The 22,103-nt window shown below is 36.7% G+C and overlaps 1 protein-coding gene across 4 annotated transcripts in view; it reads right to left on the bottom strand.

The window, feature by feature from the left end:
• Positions 1-5,789: 5,789 nt before the first annotated feature.
• The window catches only part of TBC1D12 (TBC1 domain family member 12), a 95,766-nt gene continuing 79,452 nt past the window's right edge, over positions 5,790-22,103 (bottom strand). For all 4 annotated transcript variants that reach the window (XM_040254557.1, XM_040254556.1, XM_040254560.1 and 1 more), the window contains 7 exons: positions 16,296-16,376; positions 13,922-14,010; positions 12,985-13,056; positions 11,353-11,481; positions 10,987-11,096; positions 8,529-8,787; positions 5,790-7,650 (listed from right to left, as the gene is read on the bottom strand). In XM_040254557.1, coding sequence (XP_040110491.1) covers positions 7,582-7,650; positions 8,529-8,787; positions 10,987-11,096; positions 11,353-11,481; positions 12,985-13,056; positions 13,922-14,010; positions 16,296-16,376 — 809 coding nt within the window. In that variant the 3' untranslated portion in view covers positions 5,790-7,581. The remainder of the gene's footprint in view (positions 7,651-8,528; positions 8,788-10,986; positions 11,097-11,352; positions 11,482-12,984; positions 13,057-13,921; positions 14,011-16,295; positions 16,377-22,103) is intronic.

Here is a 22,103-nt window from a genome sequence, read left to right as displayed (position 1 = left end):
GCCCCCGAGTCCCAGAGGCGCGAGATTTGGCGGAGTTTGGTTTTCGTCAGAATGCACTTCGGCGACGGTAAGCGTTTTATGGGGACCTCGGGCTTGGGGTAGATGGATTCTGCTGCAGAAGTCAGCCTTTAGCTCTGTGATGCTGGGCGAGTTTGCCTAGCGAATGGCCCGGTTTCCTTACGTAACTAACGATAATGCCTCACTATGCAGGCTTAAGCAACACTGAACAGTTTGAAAGGCACCTTCACACACTGGCTGATGTGATTTAAACCCCGCCCGCGGATGATCCTTTCGGTAGAAAGAGGTACCGAGTATCCAGGTGAAGATGTGAGAAATACATATTGCCAACTTTGGCCACCATCCGCAGTTAACATTTTGAATGAAAATTCCCGAAGTGACCCAAAAGAGGGCTCTTTTGTGGCTGGAATAAGAGAGATTGTATGATGGTAGAGTTCTTTTTAAAACGTTCTTTCAGGATAAGGGAGATATTAATGTAGTGATAAACCTAGCGGCGTGGCCAGTGGAAAAGACATAACGTTCAGGAATTCAGTAGAGGTTCAGTAATTAGAGAAAGTGCCTGAAGGGAGGAGCTGGGCTCTTCTGGCCCCTGGTTTTCACTTCAGTCTTAAGTCCCACACTTTCTTGCCTGCAGTCCCTTTTAACAAGTTCTTGTGCCACCCCCGCCCCAGCCTCAGAATTTACGGTGTACCTGCCATGTAACCCTCTGTTTCCTCCATTTCTGACTCCCATGCTATGCTGCTGCTGCTGCTGCTGAGCCGCTTCAGTCGTGTCCGACTCTCTGCGACCCCATAGACGGCAGACTCCCAACTGCTTTACTAATTGTACTTGTACAAAACTTAAGGGTCTACAATGCACTATAACCATCTTCAGCAACCTTTGTAACACTGAGATTAGCAGAGATTGTTTTTATTCCTACATTATAGGTGAGAAAACATGCTGACAGAGGATAAATTAACTTAGCCAGAAGCCTACAGTCATTTTGTGATAAAATAGTAGCCAAACCCAGGTCTTTTGAAAGCCAATTCAGATTGCATTAAGATAAATTATAACCTCCATTAATAATTACTCTTAAATCCTACCTCTTTCTAATCAAGGACAATAGCTATCAGTCAGTCTCACATTCCTAAGATTTTTAACCTAAAATCAATTCCAAAATTTCTTTTCCTGACTTTTGAAACACTACTTTTTACAGGGGTTTCCCCTAATGTGCTGAGAATCTTTTCTTGTTCTCTCTTTTGAACTCAGTTGTGGCCAGCCTACCCAAAACTTTCCTTCATCTGTTGCTCTTCCCTACTTTGTTCCTTGTAGTCTCTGCTCTGCAAGCTTCAATGATCAGCTCAAGGCCAATAACTTCCCTTCTAATTCCTCAGAGATCAAATGGGGACGATTTATCCAAACACAAATAGGATGGAATTCAAACAATTTCATCTGATTCTCAAAAGACAGAAATCTCATCTAATATCTGGTCCCACACCTGACACTGTTTGCTCTAGTATATCTCCTGACACATTTGTCACTGTGCTGCGAACTTCCAGATGTACAAAGCTGGGTTTAGAAAAGGTAGAGGAAACAGAGATCAAATAGCCAGCATTCAGTGGATCATAGAGAAAGCAAGGGAATTCCAGAAAAACATCTTCTGCTTCATTGACTATGCTAAAGCCTTTGACTGTGTGGATCACAAAACACTGTGGAAGATTCTTTAAGAGATGGAAATACCAGACCACCTTCAGTTAAGTTCAGTCGCTCAGTCGTGTCCAACTCTTTACGACCCCATGAATCGCAGCACGCCAGGCCTCCCTGTCCATCACCAACTCCTGGAGTTCACTCAGACTCGAGTCCATCGAGTCAGTGATGCCATCCAGCCATCTCATCCTCTGTCGTCCCCTTCTCCTCCTGCCCCCAGTCCCTCCCAGCATCAGAGTCTTTTCCAATGAGTCAACTCTTCACATGAGGTGGCCGAAGTACTGGAGTTTCAGCTTCAGCATCATTCCTTCCAAAGAAATCCCAGGGCTGATCTGCTTCAGAATGGACTGGTTGGATCTCCTTGCAGTCCAAGGGACTCTCAAGAGTCTTCTCCAACACCACAGTTCAAAAGAATCAATTCTTCGGCGCTCAGCCTTCTTCAGAGTCCAACTCTCACATCCATACATGACCACTGGAAAAACCATAGCCTTGACTAGACGGACCTTAGTCAGCAAAGTAATGTCTCTGCTTTTGAATATGCTGTCTAGGTTGGTCATAACTTTTCTTCCAAGAAATAAGCGTCTTCTAATTTCATGGCTGCAGTCACCATCTGCAGTGATTTTGGAGCCCCCCAAAATAAAGTCTGACACTGTTTCTACTGTTTCCCCATCTATTTCCCATGAAGTGATGGGACCAGATGCCATGATCTTCATTTTCTTACCTGTCTCCTAAGAAATTTGTATGCAGGTGGAGAAGCAACAGTTAGAACCTTACATGGAACAATGGACTGGTTCAAAATTGGGAAAGGAGTACAACAAGGCTGTATATTGGCACACTGCTTATTTAACTTCTATGCAGAGTATATCATGCAAAATGCCCAGCTGGATGAATCACAAGCTGGAATTAAGATTGTTGGGAGAAATATCAACAACCTCAGGTGGTACCACTCTAATCGCAGAAAGTGAAGAGGAACTAAAGAGCCTCTTGATGAAGGTGAAAGAGGAGAGTGAAAAATCAGGCTTAAAACTCAGCATTCAAAAAACTAAGATCGTGGCATTCAGTCCCATCATTTCATGGGAAATAGATGGGGAAAAAGTGGAAGCAGCGACTGATTTTTTTGGGCTCCAAAATCACTGCAGATGGTGACTGCAGCCATGAAATTGTGTGGGTTTTCTATTTTATATATAGTAGTGTTTATCTGTTAATCTCAAACTCCTCTTCCCGCTTTGGTAACCTTAAATTTGCTTTCTATGTCTGATTCTATTTTTTTTGTAAGTTGATTTGCATCATTTTTTAGATTCCACATATAAGTGGTATCATGTATTTGTCTTCTGACCTACTTCACTTAGTATGATAATGTCTAGGTCCATCCATCTTCATGCTGTCAACTACAAATTGGCACTTTGCATGGGTGCTTGCCATCTACCTCTACAAAGGATGAAATCATGTGCTGCTGTAGCTGCTGACTTTGAACACCCATTGAAGGAGCTCAGAATGGAGAACAGAAATGCACTCTGTACTCAGGGAAAAACTGGCAGGACAGGTCTTCAGATAGATATTCTAAGATCTGAGTTTACGAGCCCAATTCTCTTCATATCTAGAAAAAACATTAAAATCGTTCACGGTGATGACTGTTCCTTTTGAATAGGAAAGGCTTCATTCATGAGATTGTAGAAAACTTCTAGAAAAACATGTGCTTGACTGCATATATTCTCTTCACCAAAAATCATAGTTTTTCAGAGCTATCTGCTAAGGTGCTGTCTCACAGGCTGCAGTCCTCATTTTGCCCCAAACAGAACTTAACTCACAATTCTCAAGTGGTACATTTTTTTTTAAGTCAACACTGCTAATAGCATTCATTCTTTTTCATAGCTGATGTGTGTGTGGGTGTGCATGCATGCATAACACATTCTCTTTATCCATTCATCTGTCGACGGACACTTAGATTGCTTCTATGTCTTGCCTAAACAGTTGCTATGAACACTGAGGTACATATATCTTTTCAGATTTCAGTTTTCATCGTTTCTGAATATATGCCCAGGAGTGGGGTTGCTGGATCACATGGTAACTCTAAGGGATCTCGATACTGTTCTCTGTAATGGCTATACTAGTTCACATTCTCACCAACAGTGTAAGAGGGTACCCTTTACCCATATCCTCTCCAGATTTATTATTTGTAGACTTTTTAATAATGGCCATTCATACCTCATTGCAGTTTTAATTTCTAGCAAACAGTTTTTTTAAAGGGCAAGGCTTTCTTCTCTCTCTGAAGGGGCTAATTTCCCTGAAATTAAAAAGTTTTTGTTTAAAAACATGATATAATTTTCATCTTTGCATGTTGTGATAGCTTCCCTGATAGCTCAGTTAGTAAAGAATCCACCTGCAATGCAGGAGACCCCAGTTCGATTCCTCGGTTGGGAAGATCCACAGGAGAACGGATTGCCTACCCACTCCTGTATTCTTGGGCATCCCTGGTGGCTCAGCTGGTAAAGAATCTGCCTGCAATGCGAGAGACCTGGATTCGATCCCTGGGTTGGGGAGATCCCCTGGAGAAGGGAAAGGTACCCACTCCAGTATTCTGGCCTGGAGAATTCCATGGACGCTATAGTCCATGGGGTCACAAAGAGTCGTATATGACTGGGCGACTTTCACATGCTGTGAAACAGTCAAGTCCAAATAAATGGTTTTACCACTGTGCCTGCATACATGTTCAGTAGGTTGTGTCTGACTTTGCTACCCTATGCACTGCAGCCTGCCAGGCTTCTCCAAGCAGGAATATTGAAGTGGGTTGCCATGCCCTCCTCGAGCGAATCTTCCTGACCCAGGGATCAAACCCATGTCTCCTGCGGCCCCTGCACCAGGGTGAACAGCTGAGCCACCAGCACTGTAGGAAAGCAAAATATGTCACCCCAAAATGTGTCTTTTTGGTGTGAAGTTTAAATGAGGCTAATTTATTTTTAAGAAACAGAAGACTCAGTAAGTTTTTCTTGTTACTGCCCCTTTATCTGCCAAAAAGAATTTTGATAGAGGGTCTATTCTGTAATAGAACTAAGAATATAGACTAGGTGAGGTGGGGAAAACTCTGCAGGGCCAAGAGAGATCAGAGGCCACTCACTGTTCTGCAAGGCCCAGCAAACATCTGTTTACCAAACATTTGCTTTTCATCTCTATGTGAATTGCTTCCCCTTTGAAGTCTCAAACCATACTCCTAACATCTTTGGTTTTCTGCTGAAGACAGTATTTAAGGTGAGGGTTTCAGTCATTTTGGTGAGTTAGTTTTCCTGGGTAGTGTCAGAGGGGAAGAAATTTTCCTCAATCCTTAGTTCTTCAACAGAAAACAAGAATATATATATAATTGAATTGAATCACTTTGTTGTACGCCAGAAACTAACACAACACTGTATATCAACTATACCTCAATTAAAGTATATGTATATGCACACACATACTGCTTATATATATGTGTGTATTCTCAAATCAATAACATTATATGAAGGTCATCACTGCAAAAGGAATCAGCAAAAACTGTGTTCTGACTTTAGAAAGCTATGCTAGTTACTGGAGTCTTCCAGTAGCATTTAAACAATACAGTGCAGACCAGGGCTAAAAGGACAATGAGTGAGAAATATTGATTAGACAGACAAAACATCATATTCAATTTCACATTATCTTGAGGTTTTTAGGAACGTCATTTTTTTAGTTTTATTTTTAATTGGAAGATGATTACTTTACAATATTGTGATGGGTTCTGCCATCATCAACATAAATCAGCCACAGGTATACATATGTCCCCTCCCTTTTAAATCTCCCTTCCACCTCTCTCCCAGGCAAGTTATTTTTTAATTGAAAATATACTTTACCCAAAAAACTGCCATACACTGACCATGTGAATAACGAGTAACTCTATAATGCCTGTATAAGAGGTTTAAGGAAGATACAACTTTCTCACTACCAGTACTGTCAATCTCAAAAGCCAAAAGGCCCAGTCATCCTCAGGAAGAGAAATCTGGCAGAAGAGTTTATTCCCTTTTTATCTCCACATGTAGTTAAATATCCCCCAAATAATGAAGACTCATTTCAAGTAATTACTCTGCTTATAAGTTTTATTTACACAGTAATTGTTAATAGTGGATTTTAGTAAATTCCTTGTATTTACATTTTATATACACATTTATACTTGAAAGGTAAAGAAACTGTACAATAATAAAAATGAGAAAAAGAAATACAGTAATGTATGCCCAACTTAGGAGACAAATACACAAAAGTAAGATTAAATTTTGGCAGGTAGTACAACCTCAATGAGATTGCTGCCAGGGGTTTCATTCCCTCTATCAGGGCCACCAATACCAAGGAAGTAGTTACCAGAGTTAATATGTCATTCTAAAACCTATTAAGACCCTGAGTACTCCCTCAATATTTTATTACACTACTAGTTTCCACTAAGAAAGCTCCTATGACAGGAGTTAACTTCTGAGGGCTCCATTAGTGGTCCCTAGGCTAGAATGACCCATGGGGTAAAAATACATGGGTACCATCTGGTCCCATATTCCTAAAGAGGCAGTCACTACACTAACAAGGTTCTCAGACTTGTTAGTTTGAAGACTATATACCGCTAACAGAAATAGTGTGCTTAAGTGTTGTTTCAAACCAAAGTGCAACATAAAAGCACACTATAAGTCTAATTATTAACCAAATACCATGTTATATAGATACCAATAATAATAAAGTGATTTATTTTAAGCTCAAGAATCAAACATCATAATAAATTTAATGTCAGGTTACCAATAATTAATCATTCCTTTACCCACTATATCATCAAAGTTAAACTCATTAGAAAAAAATTAAATTTTATCTTTCTTTTACTCTCATTTCCATTGATTAGAAAATTATACACAGGGTTTTACAAGTCATGGACTTGGCTACATGTTGTTTCAAAATTCAAACTGGAATTCACAAATTTTATTTCTACAGACTGAAAGAATTTTAACTAACAAACTTAAAGTCTTGCCAAGTAGCATGCTATTTAAGAACTCTCAGAATTCATTACTTTTTACTCTTACCAGTGAAAAACCTCATTTATGTTTATGGACTTACTCCCTCCAAAAAGTCTTCAGTCCATTAAAGTGCAAAGAAATTTTCTTCTACCAGTTAGCTTTCTTAAATTACTAGATGAACAATTTCTTAGACTAGAAACAGAAAAGCTAAATTCCTCTGAGTGACAGAAATTCCTTGAGAAAAAGAAACAATTTCCTTTCATAAACAGACATGATACTGTGGAAAACACTTACATAAGTGCTAAACAATCTCCTACCAATATTTCCAGTTCCCAAATAACCCAAATTTGCCCCAACCTGGGAGTGGTAAACAACATCAGTGACATAAACACTTTACAATCAAAATTGCTTATTATTGGTCTATAATATCTTCAAATGTTTGGAACTGGAGATAATATCTGTACTAAGGCGTTTACTTCAAATAGTATTTTAGAAGTTAAAGTAGTATTTAAATAGCCTGTTCTGACCTCCAAAGTGCCTTTATGCTAATAGTTAAAAAAAGAAAAGATGTAAAATTTTGAACTATATCCAAAGCTATTAAAAAATTTATTGCATTAAACTATTCACTCCATATTATGGAGTATGAACTAGCCATTTCAATTTTCTCCTTTGTAAAATGGCTCTCTCTATAAAATACTTTTTAAATTAATACTGTCAATGGGTTACTCATTTACTTCAGCCTCATGGAATTCAAAATCAGTAGTTTTCCATGTCTTGATTCTTTTAGCTTTCAGCATTTTCTACCATGCTTTTTTACATAGGAAACAAAAACTTTTATCAAAAAACATTTGTTATATTGCAATTATTTTGTTAATTTTGAAGGTTAGCTTTTCAGAGCTGGACTATTATTCTTGTCTCCTTCTTTAATATCCTTCATCACAGATGCAAAGACCTGGAAATTATATAAAGTAAACATTAATGCTAAAAACAACAACCATGCAGATTAAAGAGATTTTAAAATCTATAGTTTATTAACATGAAAAAGCTTTAGCATACATAACTTTGCTCTCTGAAAGAGTGTCATTATCAAATCCTCTTGTTTGTTTCAACCCAATTTTATGATATACAGTTAGATTCCAGTTTTCATCACTTGCCAATATTATAAAATTACTATTAGGTAACAAAACATTTCCTGGACCAATATTCTTTTTTTTTTTTTTTTTGCATTTTCCCAATATTTATTTTTTTAATTAATTTATTTAATTGGAGGCTAATTAATTTATAATATTGTAGTGGTTTTTGCCATACATTGACTGGACCAATATTCTTATATTTTCATTTTCATAAGCAATGAAAGTGTGAACTTATGCCTACTGTCCATCATTCATGAAGCAAGTGTTAACACTATTTTTTATGTCATATAACTTTAGACTATCAATATATTTGCTTCCCTAACAAGATTAAGCATCAAAATTTAGAATCATACATTACATTCTTTTTATTGCAAACCCTTAGTACACATTCAGGTGTTTAATACAATTGTTGTCTATAAGAACTACCAAAGTGCTTATATAATTACCCTGGCAAATACATGACTATTGTAGGCTGCACTTCACTAAACTCAAAATATTACTGGACTTACATAAAAAATAAAGCCATAGGTCTGGAGAGGTGAAAGAGAAGCAATATTTTTTTCAAAGCCAAAAATTATTTTTAAAGGTTTTTTTTAAACTTAAGCACTAACATTTGAGGAATACTTAAGTTTTTTTTTTTTTATTAAAAAAAAAAACTTTTAATACATCTGTTAGAAGTAGGAAAATGTCACTCTACCTGAGTCCATTTTTTGGTACTATTCTGCATCTGAATGGCTGCAATACAGCTGAACAGTTTTTCTGATGTGATATCTTCCGGCAATTTAGTTAGAAACTGTGCTATGTGAATAAAGTCCATCTGTAGAAGAATATCTTCATATAATCGGAGGATTCCTAATCCAGTCCTAAATAAAAATTCCTCCCCATCTCTGCAAAATACATCCCATACTCGACAGGCCAGATCAAGTGGTAGTGATTTGCTATATAGTGTGAAGATCCTAAAATTAGGGAGGGAAAAGTCATTGAAATTTTTCATTCATTTATTCATTCACTCATTAAGCATCTCTATATAAAAAGAAGTGCTTAAATTAGGGCTGAAAAGGCAAATAAGATATGGCTCCTTCCCTCAACTTGAGTAGTGGAAAATTAAGTAATAAATAACAGAAGTATATGAATTTACAATCTTATGCAGTGATACAGCCTAATATAAACTACAATGGCAGAATAACCTCATGGTTAAGGGTATGGACTCTGAAACCAGGATACTTGAGTTTGAATCTTAATTTGCAATTTATTGATTATGTACCCTGAGTAAGATACTTAACCTTGCTGTGCCTCAGTCTGCTCATTAGTAAACAAAGATAATAAAATTACCTAAATGTAAAGTGTTTAGAATAGTGAATGGCACATAAGAAATGCTCTGTAAAAGTTACTTCTTATTACTGTATGAGGACAAGTACCTTATATTAACCTAAATACAAAACCATAAAGCCTGACTTCTCTTTTTTTTCTCTTCACAAACACCTACTGTTTTGTTTTCTGTTCACCAAACTTTACCTTACTACTTCTTTTGGAACATGTGTACCCTCCAATAGAATCACCAAAGGTTTTTCCCATCCTTTCTGATAATGTTTGATCATGTCTTTATTCAGTAGTACTTTGGAGTAGGACTGTGGTTGAGGAAGTAGGGAGAGAAGATGCTAGAGAACTTCTCTTGATGTTACCTTGGCAAAGAAGGTACACATTTTTTACACAGACTTTATCAGAGATACTGCTGATGAAACGTAAGCAAGGCAACTAAAGGCTCTCTCACCAAAAAATGAAATAAATCCTCATTAGTACTGCCACTTACTTATTCCTCTTTTTTCTTGCACCATTGGTTCTGGGCTATGTATGTTACAAGCTCAATGGAGTGAAACAAAAATCCATGTCTACTTCTTAAATTATAAACACATATTTAATTGCATAACAGAAAGCAGAGGGAATTCCCTGGCAGTCCAGTGGTTAGGAGTCTGGTTTCCACTGCAGAAGGTTTGGGTTCTATCCCTAGTTAGGGAACTAACATTCCAAAAGCTGTAAGGCCCGGCCAAAAAAACCACAAAACCCTCCAGAACACCTACAGCATACTCTTGGTAGTACAGAGAATACTAACTCACTGTTCAAAATGTGAAAGGGTATTAGTAGTGCCGAGGCAGTTTCTAGTATACAGTACTCATTTGGTATTAATTTCATCCTGCTCCCTTTATCAGTTGTGATCCTGTTTTGCCTCATGTTCACAGTTCTTAAGATGGACAACTGTGCAGTTTTACCCACCTTCTTTACAGATTTAGTATTTGATCTTGGTCCTTCAGGTCCCATAATATAAAACCCTTCTCCCCATGATCTTAGGTCCTACCCAAAGGAATTCTAATGTTCCTAATGGGAACAGGAGAATACACTGAAAAATAACTTAGTCTTTTTTTAAAAGTCTAAGTAGAAGAAACCTCAAACAACCATAAAGATAGTTGATCAATGCCATTATCTATATTAAAACTTATTATCACTTATATGAAACCCACTGATTTTTAATGATTAGGATTTAAGATTTAAATATTTCATATGTACTCTTAACAGTCTATCTTAAGATCAACTGCTCTGTCTCTTGGGCAAAATTCACCCCCCTCTAAATAATCTACTGCTACTATTCAGCAGAGTCCTAGGCAAACCTTCCAAGTTAGAAGAGAAGAGCTAGAATTGTAAAGTTAAAAAAAGGCATTAGCACCTAAATAAGGCATCGATATTTGGTCAGAAAACTGGATGAGGCCTTGGAAAAAACAAAGCTCTCAGTAAAGAAAACCTATCATAACTATCATAAACCCTTGTATGTTAAGAATATTAAAGGAATAGCACCTAATTCCTTCTCAGAGCTTAGTATGTACCTGGCATTGAGTGAGATAATCCATGCAAAACACTCACTACAACTCAAGATAGAGATATTATTACTCCCATTTTATAGTTTGGAAATTGAAATACAAACAGGGATTCTGATTTCAACCCAGAGTTCACACTCTTAATCAAATGCCTCTCAACAAAAATGTGAGGGTTTCTTTATACATAAGAGAGAAGAGTTTCTTATATGTATGATCCTGTGCATCAGATTTTCTTTAGGCAAAAAGTTTTACTCTTTTTCCTTTTAATTACTATATTCTATAACTTACCAGTCTATCAAGTATATGTCTGGTGTAAGACTATAAGATTTGAAATGAAGAAATAGTTTGGAGAGATTTTCTTCAAAAAATACTTCAAACGTTGCAAAATATTTCAACATCTAAAGATAGAAATTTCAACAAAATTATTTAAGAGTATACTCAAGAAATTGAGAAATTAAATCCTTACTCATAAGTTAATACAAAATCTTGCTTAGCACCTCTTTCTGAGTCTTTTCATCAAGCATTCATAAAACTGTAATTCAATGAAAGGCTTATTTTAGATCACCTTGGTCTTCTAATTACTGTATTTTACCCTGTAAGGGCAATCAGCCTATATTGACAAAGAAAAACACAATTCATTCTAAATGTCCATACCATGCTGTGATCCACACGAAAAAAGGCTAACTGGCATGGCTTATTCAGGAGATTTGCAAATGCAATGAAGGCATCTGCTTCTTCCAAGTTGAGAATGAGAACTGCTGCTATGAAGGACATCCCTTGGACCTTCAAAGGGAAGAGAAATTAATGCAGGAGATGCAAGACACACAGGTTCAATCTCTGAGTCGGGAAGATACCCTGGAGTAGGAAATGGCAACTCACTCCAGAATGCCTGCCTGAAAAATTCCAGGGACAGGGGAGCCTGGCGGGCTACAGACCATGGGGTCACAAAGAGTCAGACATGACTGAGCAACTGAGCACATACAGTTTTAAAATAAAAGTTTTATTTTAAAATGTCAATATTTAATAAGTGCTAAAAATTAAATCCTTTATGATGAAACTTACAATGAAAAAATTTAAATGAATGTCAACTTAAAATATGAAGGGGTTATGTAATGCTTTTATGATTCTATTGTAGAACACATGAGCAAAAGAGATTCTCTGCTTAAATTTTACTTTCTTCATAAGGACAGCTTTAATACTACAACCTACCCCATGACCAAACTTTACTTTCTCCCCAACCCATGTCATGCTTTTTCTGTAACACTTATCACCTTTTAATATAACATGTCATTTACTTATTTGTTGTTGTTTATTGTCTGTCTCCATCTAAATTATAAGAGACAAAAAGGAATCCTTCTTTTGTTCACAGAGCTGAATAAAATGCCTAGAACAAAGCCTGGCATATAGCCATAAGCACACAGTAAATATTTGTTGAGTGAATGGATGAATAAACAAATGTAAAAATGAACATGCACAAAATAGGGTAAGTTGTATCAGACAGCCACCGTGTTGTGAAATCTCTAAAATTTTTCTATTTTAAGACAAAGGCAAGAAAATGAAGGCTTTATGATTTCCAGTAAAACATGACAAGTTGAACACACATTTTTCTTTGTCTCCTTCCCTTCCAAATCCAACTAAGATAACAATAAATAAAAAGATAAGTATTAACCTAGAAGAACAAAAAAGAAAATGGAAAATAATAGAGACAGTAGATAAAAGATGTCAATAGCATTTTGGAAATTTTAACTATGCAAGGAATATTAAGACTAAAATATGTGCTGAGGAGAAAGCCAGTCAGTAGCAAGCCAATTCAGCCACAAATTCTGGAAGGCTCAAGAACTGAAGTTATCAGGCACCTCTAAAATTGAGATGAAGGACTAAAATTGGATTGGTTAAAAATTTGTAAAAGGAGCAAATCCCTTCCTCTACTCTGTATGTACAGGTACCTACCTTTTCCTCAACCCAGATGAACATAAGAGGTTTATCTCTAAAGAGACAGTCAGGAAAAGGAGAGTTAGGGAAAAGGGGAGAAGGCAACACAGGTTGGATAATAAATAAAAGTTTACAAATTGAATGGTCAAATCCCTAGCTGCTCTCCAAGAAAGCTGGCAATCAGTCTCACAAGCCTCTGGCAGGAAAGGGAAAATTCCTCTCAGAGTAAGCTGACAGGACCAAGAAAAAAACCACAGAGATACAGACATTTGAGAGCTAATACAACATAAGGTACTATGAGATAAGACAGAGAGACTGTTGATATTCAAAAGACAGATTGAAACAAATACTTACATAACCAACATCTGGTCGGTAACATGTATATGCCCCTAATATACTATGTAAGACATCGTGATATGGGCCACCCTTAGGGAAGAGAAAAATGAAATGTCAAACTATACAAATAATTGTTTCTAAGTTAATTATCAAAAAACACATTAATTAACTTTATATTTCCTAAATGACTAGTTTTGGTCAGTATACTTAATCACTCTGCAAAGATATGTTCTAAAGTATGGATAAAAAATATTTAATTGTGGAAAACCAAAATAGTCAAATAAACTTACCTGATGGATGGATACAAACTATAGAGTTGTATGCAATTTTAAAGATATCTAAAGTTGGCACAATAAATTTATAACGAACACAGATTCTTTCATTTGATATAATACAATTTCAACAAAAGAAAACCATGAAGACACAAAATTAAGTTTATTAATAATAACAAATTTTAATCTTAATGGTAAAACTTTCAATCTCACTTTGCCAACATAGAGAAGAATTCCATGAATAAAGACTTGTCCTATATACATATAAAATGTAATCATTACTCTCCTCATAAAATGTAAGCAATTTCATAATAATTTCTGCACAAAAAATAAACCTTCCTATTTCAATAATAATTCTGAAAAAAAATTAAGTTTTGGAGCAAAGTTCCTTATAGTTTACCAATTTACTAGGCAAAAATGTTAAAATTCAGGTATTTTACAGAATAGAAATTCACTTCAGGGAAGATTCATCAAGTACCTTTGTGTGCTATTCTAACTGCAACACATTCAGTCAGTGGAATAAAATAACAGAAATGCCTTTACTATTTTCCTACTAGTTTTGCCTTTTTTATATAAAGGCCTCCAATTTTTATGCTTTTAAAAAATAATAGCTATGCATTTAGAGAATTTGTTCCTTTGGATTAAAAAAAAAAGTTGCTACAAGCTAGTTGAGATACCCTTACCTTCTGAAAGATGTAGAGAGATGGAAATGTACGGGATATGTCCAACTTAATTAATTCTAGACTGGCCTCTCGATCAGCAACAGATACACCTGCATTTGCCAGGTAGATACTTGTTATACCAAGTTCAGTCTCGTAAACACAGAATGATCACACACAGCATGTATGTTACTTAAGGAAAGTTAAAAGCTGAATAATCAATAACTTTAAAGAAACATCACAGCTTTTCCTGGAACTTATAGCATTAAACCTGTATGCAGGTCAGGAAGCAACAGTTACAACTGGACATGGACCAACAGACTTGTTCCAAATAGGTAAAGGAGTACATCAAGGCTGTATATTGTCACCCTAGTAATTTAATATGCAGAGTACATCATGAGAAACGCTGGGCTGGAAGAAGCACAAGCTGGAATCAAGACTGCTGGGAGAAATATCAGTAACCTCAGATATGCAGATGACACCACCCTTATGGCAGAAAGTGAAGAAGAACTAAAGAGCCTCTTGATGAAAGTGAAAGAGGAGAGTGAAAAAGTTGGCTTAAAGCTCAACATTCAGAAAACGAAGATCATGGCATCTGGTCCCATCACTTCATGGCAAATAGATGGGGAAACAGTGGAAACAGTGTCAGACTTCATTTTGGGGGGCTCCAAAATCACTGCAGATGGTGACTGCAGCCATGAAATTAAAAGACGCTTACTCCTTGGAAGGAAAGTTATGACCAACCTAGACAGCATATTAAAAAGCACAGACATTACTTTGCCAACAAAGGTCCATCTAGTCGAGGCTATGGTTTTTTCCAGTGGTCATGTATGGATGTGAGAGTTGGACTGTGAAGAAAGCTGAGCCCCAAAGAATTGATGCTTTTGAACTGTGGTGTTGGAGAAGACTCTTGAGAGTCCCTTGTACTGCAAGGAGATCCAACTAGTCCATCCTAAAGATCAGTCCTGGGTGTTCATTGGAAGGATTGATGTTCAAGCTGAAACTCCAATAGTTTGGCCACCTGATGCGAAGAGCTGACTCATTTGAAAAGACCCTGATGCTGGGAGAGATTGAAGGCAGGAGGAGAAGGGGACGACAGAGGATGAGATGGTTGGATGGCATCACTGACTCAATGGACATGGGTTTGGGTGGACTCTGGGAAAGGTGATGGACAGGGAGGCCTGGCATGTTGCGGTTCATGGGGTCGCAAAGAGTCGGACATGACTGAGCGACTGAACGGAACTGAATATGAAGAAAGAATCTATACATTTATCACAAAGTTTTATGGTAAAAGATTTCTGTTTCTAGGTTTTATAAAATGTAGAGGAAAGACTACTACTCCTGCAATAACAACTAGGAAAAAACAGATTTCAAATACCTTATGTTTTAAAAAAGGCATAAGAGGAAATTCCCTGGTGATCCAGTGGTTAGGATTCTGCTCTCTCATTGCTGAGGACCTGGGTTCTGTCCCTGGTCAAGGAACTAAAATCCCACAAGCCATGTGGTGTGGCCAGAAAAGGGAAAAAAAAAAAAAAAAGGCATAAGAGAATTGTGAGCACCGAGAGATTCTAAAGGGTTTAAATCTCAAAAAGAAAAGAGCCTTGCCTTTCCTTTCCCAGGTAAGTGGATACCAGTGGCCACTTTAATTCCTAGGGGCATCTGCCAAGTGTGGGAATGGGCTCAGGACTGAGCCTGCCAGAGACGAAGATACTCTGCTTGAGGAAAGAATGCAGAAGAGCTTTTCATGGCCCAATAAGACTGATTTAGAGGAGCCTGAAAGTATATCTGGTTTTCCTCTGTGGGACTTTTGCTGGGTTCCAGTATAGTGCAGAAGGCCAGGCTGGAAAGACAATGAAATCACCCATAGGCACATGGCCCTTGGGAGAATGTCTGATTAAAGCACGGAGCCTGTGGTTCCTTCCATCAACAAATTTGAAACCCAAGATGAACTAAGTCTATCTAAAGCTGCAATCCTGCCCAACCTTGCTCAGTTACTGACTGAATTGAAGTGATAATCCAACAGCGTAAGAGAGAAGAGCATGCTTCCTCTTTAGGGGAGGTCACAAGCAAGCTGTGAAGATCATCTATCTTTTAAGTAAGAGGTGGCCTAAAACTACTCCACCCCATTACTTTTACTGTTGTGATTAAAAACTGGACTCTGGAGTCCAACAATCTGGGTTTACATCACAGCTTTGCTGTTCCAAGTTTACCATTCTGAGCCTCAGTTTCCTCTTATATCATTCAGTATAATAACATCTATTTAAAGGGTTATTAACATTAAAGGAGATAATATATGTAAAGAATTATTGCAGTTCCTGGCATATTGTAAAAAATCACACACATATCTCAGCACCTGGATTTTGAGAAATTTCTATTAACAACAACAAAAATAGCCCACCTTCGACATCATTCTCTGAACTTGTTTCACTGAAACTTTTCCACCGTTCCTTTGCTCTTGAGAGGAAGATTTCATAAAGTTCTGGGGAAAAACAAGAATAAAAATTCATAAATAATAAGAAAAATTTATCCACATACTTCCATTTTTACTCAAAAATAAAGATAAAAATCTTACTATATCGTCAGATTTCTCTTATGTGGCAGGTATCAAAAATGTAAACTGAAGTACTTGATTCTATCAAAACAATTCATTATTACACAACCAGAAAGATAAAATACTGCAGAGTGGTCATCCAAATAGCTACAATATAGAATGAATGTTAAGAGGCTGGAAAAGATGCTTCTGCTAAAGGAGTATCACTGTGCAATAGCAGAAACATGATTTTCTTAGAGTCAGTCACACCTAGATTCAAATTCCAGCTCTGCCACTTACTACCTGTGAGACTTCAAGAAAGGTACTTGATTACTCTGGAACTAGGCTGTCTTTGCTGGTAAACTGGAGAAAAGTAACACCTACTCATGGGGTTACGTGTGTGTGCTCTGACGATTCAGTTGTGTCTGACTCTTTATGACCCCATGGACCACAGCCACCCAGGCTCCTCTGTCCATGGGATTTTCCTGGCAAGACTACTACAGTGGGTTGCCATGCTCTCCTCCAGGGAATCTTCCCCACCCAGGGATCAAATCTGAATCTCCTGAGTCTCCTGCATTGCAGGTGGATTCTTTACCTGCTGAGCCATCCACAAAGCCCATGATTAAATAAGGTAATTTACATTAAGCTCCTGACACCATATACATCCTTAATTAATACAAATGCTGGTTCTTGCTTTCCTTTTCTTAAAATTGTTTTTTCTATTATGATATTGCTATGATATGATATCTCTATTATGATATGATGATAAGGCTAACAAGCTATTCAAAGCTACCAAACTTCCCAGATTTCGCCAGAAGGCCTACATACAAAAATCTCAATCCCTACGTTTTTACTTCAACTGCCCAATCACTTTTTGAGACCATTACTCTGTGCTTTCATATACAAGAACTCATTAAAATTTCAAGAACAAAAGAAATTGAAAACTTTTTCATCTCTCAAATTTTAATTATTTCTACTTTCTAACCACTGCAAATGTTAAATTTTACATAAAAATAGTAAATTTCAATGACAAAACAGCAGAAAGTATTTCTTGCCCAAATATCAAAATTTATATAATACTGCCTCAAATACCAAGAACATATTTTGCTTCAATTAATTTTTTTTTTTTAATGTATTTACTACTCATGGTTTGGAAAGAAGAAATTTTTTTTTCTTTTTTTAAAATATATTTATTTTAATTGGAGGCTAATTACTTTACAATATTGTATTGGTCTTGCCATACATCAGCATGAATCTGCCATGGGTGTACATGAATTCCCTATCCTGAATCCCCCTCCCACCTCCCTCCCCATCCCATCCCTCTGGGTCATCCTAGTGCACCAGCCCTGAGCTTCCTGTATCATGCATCGAACCTGGACTGGGAATTCGTTTCACATATGATAATACACATGTTTCAATGCCATTCTCCCAAATCATCCCACCCTCGCCCTCTCTCACAGAGTCCAAAAGACTGTTCTATACATCTGTGTCTCTTTTGCTGTCTCGCATACAGGGTTATCGATACCATCTTTCTAAATTCCATATATATGCGTTAGTATACTGTACTGGTGTTTTTCTTTCTGGCTTACTTGACTGTATAATAGGCTCCAGTTTCATCCACCTCATTAGAACTGATTCAAATGTATTCTTTTTAATGGCTGAGTAATACTCCATTGTGTATATGTACCACAGCTTTCTTATCCATTTGTCTGCTGATGGAACCTGGCTATTATAAACAGTGCTGCGATGAACACTGGGGTACACGTGCCTCTTTCAATTCTGGTTTCCTCGGTGTATATGCCCAGCAGTGGGATTTCTGGGTCATAAGGCAGTTCTATTTCCAGTTTTTTAAGGAATCTCCACACTGTTCTCCATAGTGGCTGTACTAGTTTGCATTCCCACCAACAGTGTAAGAGGGTTCCGTTTTCTCCACACCCTCTCCACCATTTATTGCTTGTAGACTTTTGGATCTCAGCCATTCTGACTGGCATGAAATGGTACCTCATTGTGGTTTCGATTTGCATTTCTCTGATAAGGAGTGATGTTGAGCATCTTCTCATGTGTTTGTTAGCCATCTGTATGTCTTCTTTGGAGAAATGTCTGTTTAGTTCTTTGGCCTATTTTTTGATTCGGTCGTTTATTTTTCTGGAATTGAGCTGCAGGAGTTGCTTGTATATTTTTGAGATTAATTCTTTGTCAGTTGCTTCATTTGCTATTATTTTTTCCCATTCTGAAGGCTATCTTTTCACCATGCTTATAGTTTCCTTTGTTGTGTGGAAGCTTTTAAATTTAATTAGGTCCCATTTGTTTATTTTTGCTTTTATTTCCAATATTCTGGGAGGTGGGTCATAGAGGACCCTGCTGTGATTTATGTTGGAGAGTGTTTTGCCTATGTTCTTCTCTAGGAGTTTTATAGTTTCTGGTCTTACGTTTAGATCTTTAATCCATTTTGAGTTTAGTTTTGTGTATGGTGTTAGAAAGTGATCTAGTTTCATTCTTTTACAAGTGGTTGACCAGTTTTTGCAGCACCACTTGTTAAAGAGATTGTCTTTACTCCATTGTATATTCTTGCCTTTGTCAAAGATAAGGTGTCCATATGTGTGTGGATTTATCTCTGGACTTTCTATTTTGTTCCATTCATCTATATTTCTGTCTTTGTGCCAATACCATACTGTCTTGATGACTGTGGCTTTGTAGTAGAGCCTGAAGTCAGGCAGGTTGATTCCTCCAGTTCCATTCTTCTTTCTCAAGATTGCTTTGGCTATTCGAGGTTTTTTGTATTTCCATACAAATTGTGAAATTATTTGTTCTAGCTCTCTGAAAAATACCATTGGTAGCTTGATAGGGATTGCATTGAATCTACAGATTGCTTTGGGTAGTATACTCATTTTCACTATATTGATTCTTCTGATCCATGAATACGGTATATTTCTCCATCTATTAGTGTCCGCTTTCTTTCACCAGTGTTTTATAGTTTTCTATATATAGGTCTTTGGTTTCTTTAGGTAGATATATTCCTAAGTATTGTATTCTTTTTGTTGCAATAGTAAATGGAATTGTTTCCTTAATTTCTGTATTTTCTCATTATTAGTGTATAGGAATGCAAGGGATTTCTGTGTGTTGATTTTATATCCTGCAACTTTATATATTCACTGATTAGCTCTAGTAATTTTCTGGTGGAGTCTTTAGGGTTTTCTATGTAGAGGATCATGGCATCTGCAAACAGTGAGAGTTTTACTTCTTCTTTTCCAATCTGGATTCCTTTTATTTCTTTTTCTGCTCTGATTGCTGTGACCAAACTTCCAAAACTATGTTGAATAGTAGTGGTGAGAGTGGGCACCCTTGTCTGGTTCCTGACTTTAGGGGAAATGCTTTCAATTTTTCATCATTGAGGATAATGTTTGCTGTGGGTTTGTCATATATAGCTTTTATTATGTTGAGGTATGTTCCTTCTATTCCTGCTTTCTGGAGTGTTTTTTATCATAAATGGATGTTGAATTTTGTCAAAGGCTTTCTCTGCATCTATTGAGATAATCATATGGTTTTCATTTTTCAATTTGTTAATGTGGTGTATTACATTGATTGATTTGCAGACATTGAAGAATCCTTGCATACCTGGGATAAAGCCCACTTGGTCATGATGTATGATCTTTTAAATGTGTTGTTGGATTCTGTTTGCTAGAATTTTGTTAAGGATTTTTGCATCTACATTGATCAGTGATATTGGCCTGTAGTTTTCTTTTTTTGTGGCATCTTTTTCAGGTTTTGGTATTAGGGTGATGGTGGCCTTATAAAATGAGTTTGGAAGTTTACCTTCCTCTGCAATTTTCTGGAAGAGGTTGAGTAGGATAGGTGTTAGTTCTTCTCTAAATTTTTGGTAGAATTAAGCTGTGAAGCCGTCTGGACCTGGGCTTTTGTTTGCTGGAAGATTTCTGATTACAGTTTCAATTTCCGTGCTTGTGATGGGTCTGTTAAGATTTTCTATTTCTTCCTGGTTCAGTTTTGGAAAGTTGTACTTTTCTAAGAATGTGTCCGTTTCTTCCAAGTTGTCCATTTTATTGGCATATAATTGCTGATAGTAGTCTCTTATGATCCTTTGCATTTCTGTGTTGTCTGTTGTGATCTCTCCGTTTTCATTTCTAATTTTATTGATTTTTCTCCCTTTGTTTCTTGATGAGTCTGGCTAATGGTTTGTCAATTTTATCTTTTTATTTATCGTTTTCTCAGTAGTCATGTATGGATGTGAGAGTTAGACTAGAAAGAAAACTGAGTGCTGAAGAATTGATGCTTTTAAACTGTGGTGTTGGAGAAGACTCTTGAGAGTCCCTTGGAGTGCAAGGAGATCCAACCAGTCCATCCTAAAGGAAATCAGTCCTAAATATTCATTGGAAGGACTGATGCTGAAGTTGAAACTCTAATACTTTGGTCACCTGATGGGAAGAAATGATTCATTTGTAAAGACCCTGATCCTGGGAAAGATTGAAGGTGGGAGGAGAAGGGGACAACAGAGGATGAGATGGTTGGATGGCATCATCAACTCAAATGGACATGAGTTTGAGTAAGTTCCAGGAGTTGGTGATGGACAGGGAAGCCTGATGTGCTGCAGTCCATGGGGTCGCAAAGGGTCGGACACGACTGATCGACTGAACTGAACTGAACCTCATTCACTCCTGAATACATAACTGTTCAATTGAAAGAAGCTAAAATTACTTTGAAAATGAATGACCCAGTTACTTTATAAGCCTTATAAATTTTGAGCTTAAAAAAAGACTTTTTGATTAGAGTACTGCAAAAGATTAATACCAACTTAATCAATATTTTAATGTCTAAGTTATATATACCTAATACTGTAAAGTTCTCAACAAAACTGCAAATAAAACATAGCTACCAATACTTCATCACCTTACCTGTACGCAAACTAATTCTTAAGACCTTAAACCAATACAATCCTTTTCTAAGCTTAATTTAATTCTCGATACTTCCCTTAAATTCTATTTTTTAATTGAAAAAAAATTCATTAAAATGACATGTTCATTATTTGTGAAAATCAATTTTATAAACCATATATGATCATGTTACTCAGTTGGCATCACTTTTTTTTTTTTTTTGCTATGTTTCCTTAGCCAGATTTATTTTAACACAATGGATTACATTTCTACAGTTATGATTCACTACTTGCCATATTTTAAGAAATCAAATAAACACAATTCAGTTATGTATGGGTTTTTCAATACTTCCATAAAGGCAGAAGGGAGAAGTATATAGATTAATTCATTAAAGACAGTCTTTGAAAAGCATATTTTACAATACAACATTATCTCATGAAGTTATCAATTACTCACCATGAGAAATTATGAAAAGCTTAACTGTTTAATTCCAGAGTTTGCATATTTTCACAACTAATCATAGTGCTTTTATTGTACAAAATATATGTATTTTTTTGTAATCCTATTTACCAATCTACGCTATTATAGAAGGATTTTATCCCATGCTATCATAAAGATGTTCTTCAGTGTTTTTGAAAAAAAAAAAAAAAAAATTGGGGGGGCATCACTTTTAAGAGTGAAGATAGACATTTAGGTCTGTTATAAATTCTGCAAAACTCCTGGAGAAGACTCTTGAAGGTCTTGGACTGTAAGGAGATTAAACCAATCAATTCTACAGAAAACCGACCCT

The sequence above is a fragment of the Oryx dammah genome, unplaced genomic scaffold, assembly GCF_014754425.2.
Source record: "Oryx dammah isolate SB20612 unplaced genomic scaffold, SCBI_Odam_1.1 HiC_scaffold_14, whole genome shotgun sequence".
Lineage (NCBI taxonomy): Eukaryota > Metazoa > Chordata > Mammalia > Artiodactyla > Bovidae > Oryx > Oryx dammah.
This window is presented reverse-complemented; position numbering and strand designations above follow the sequence as displayed.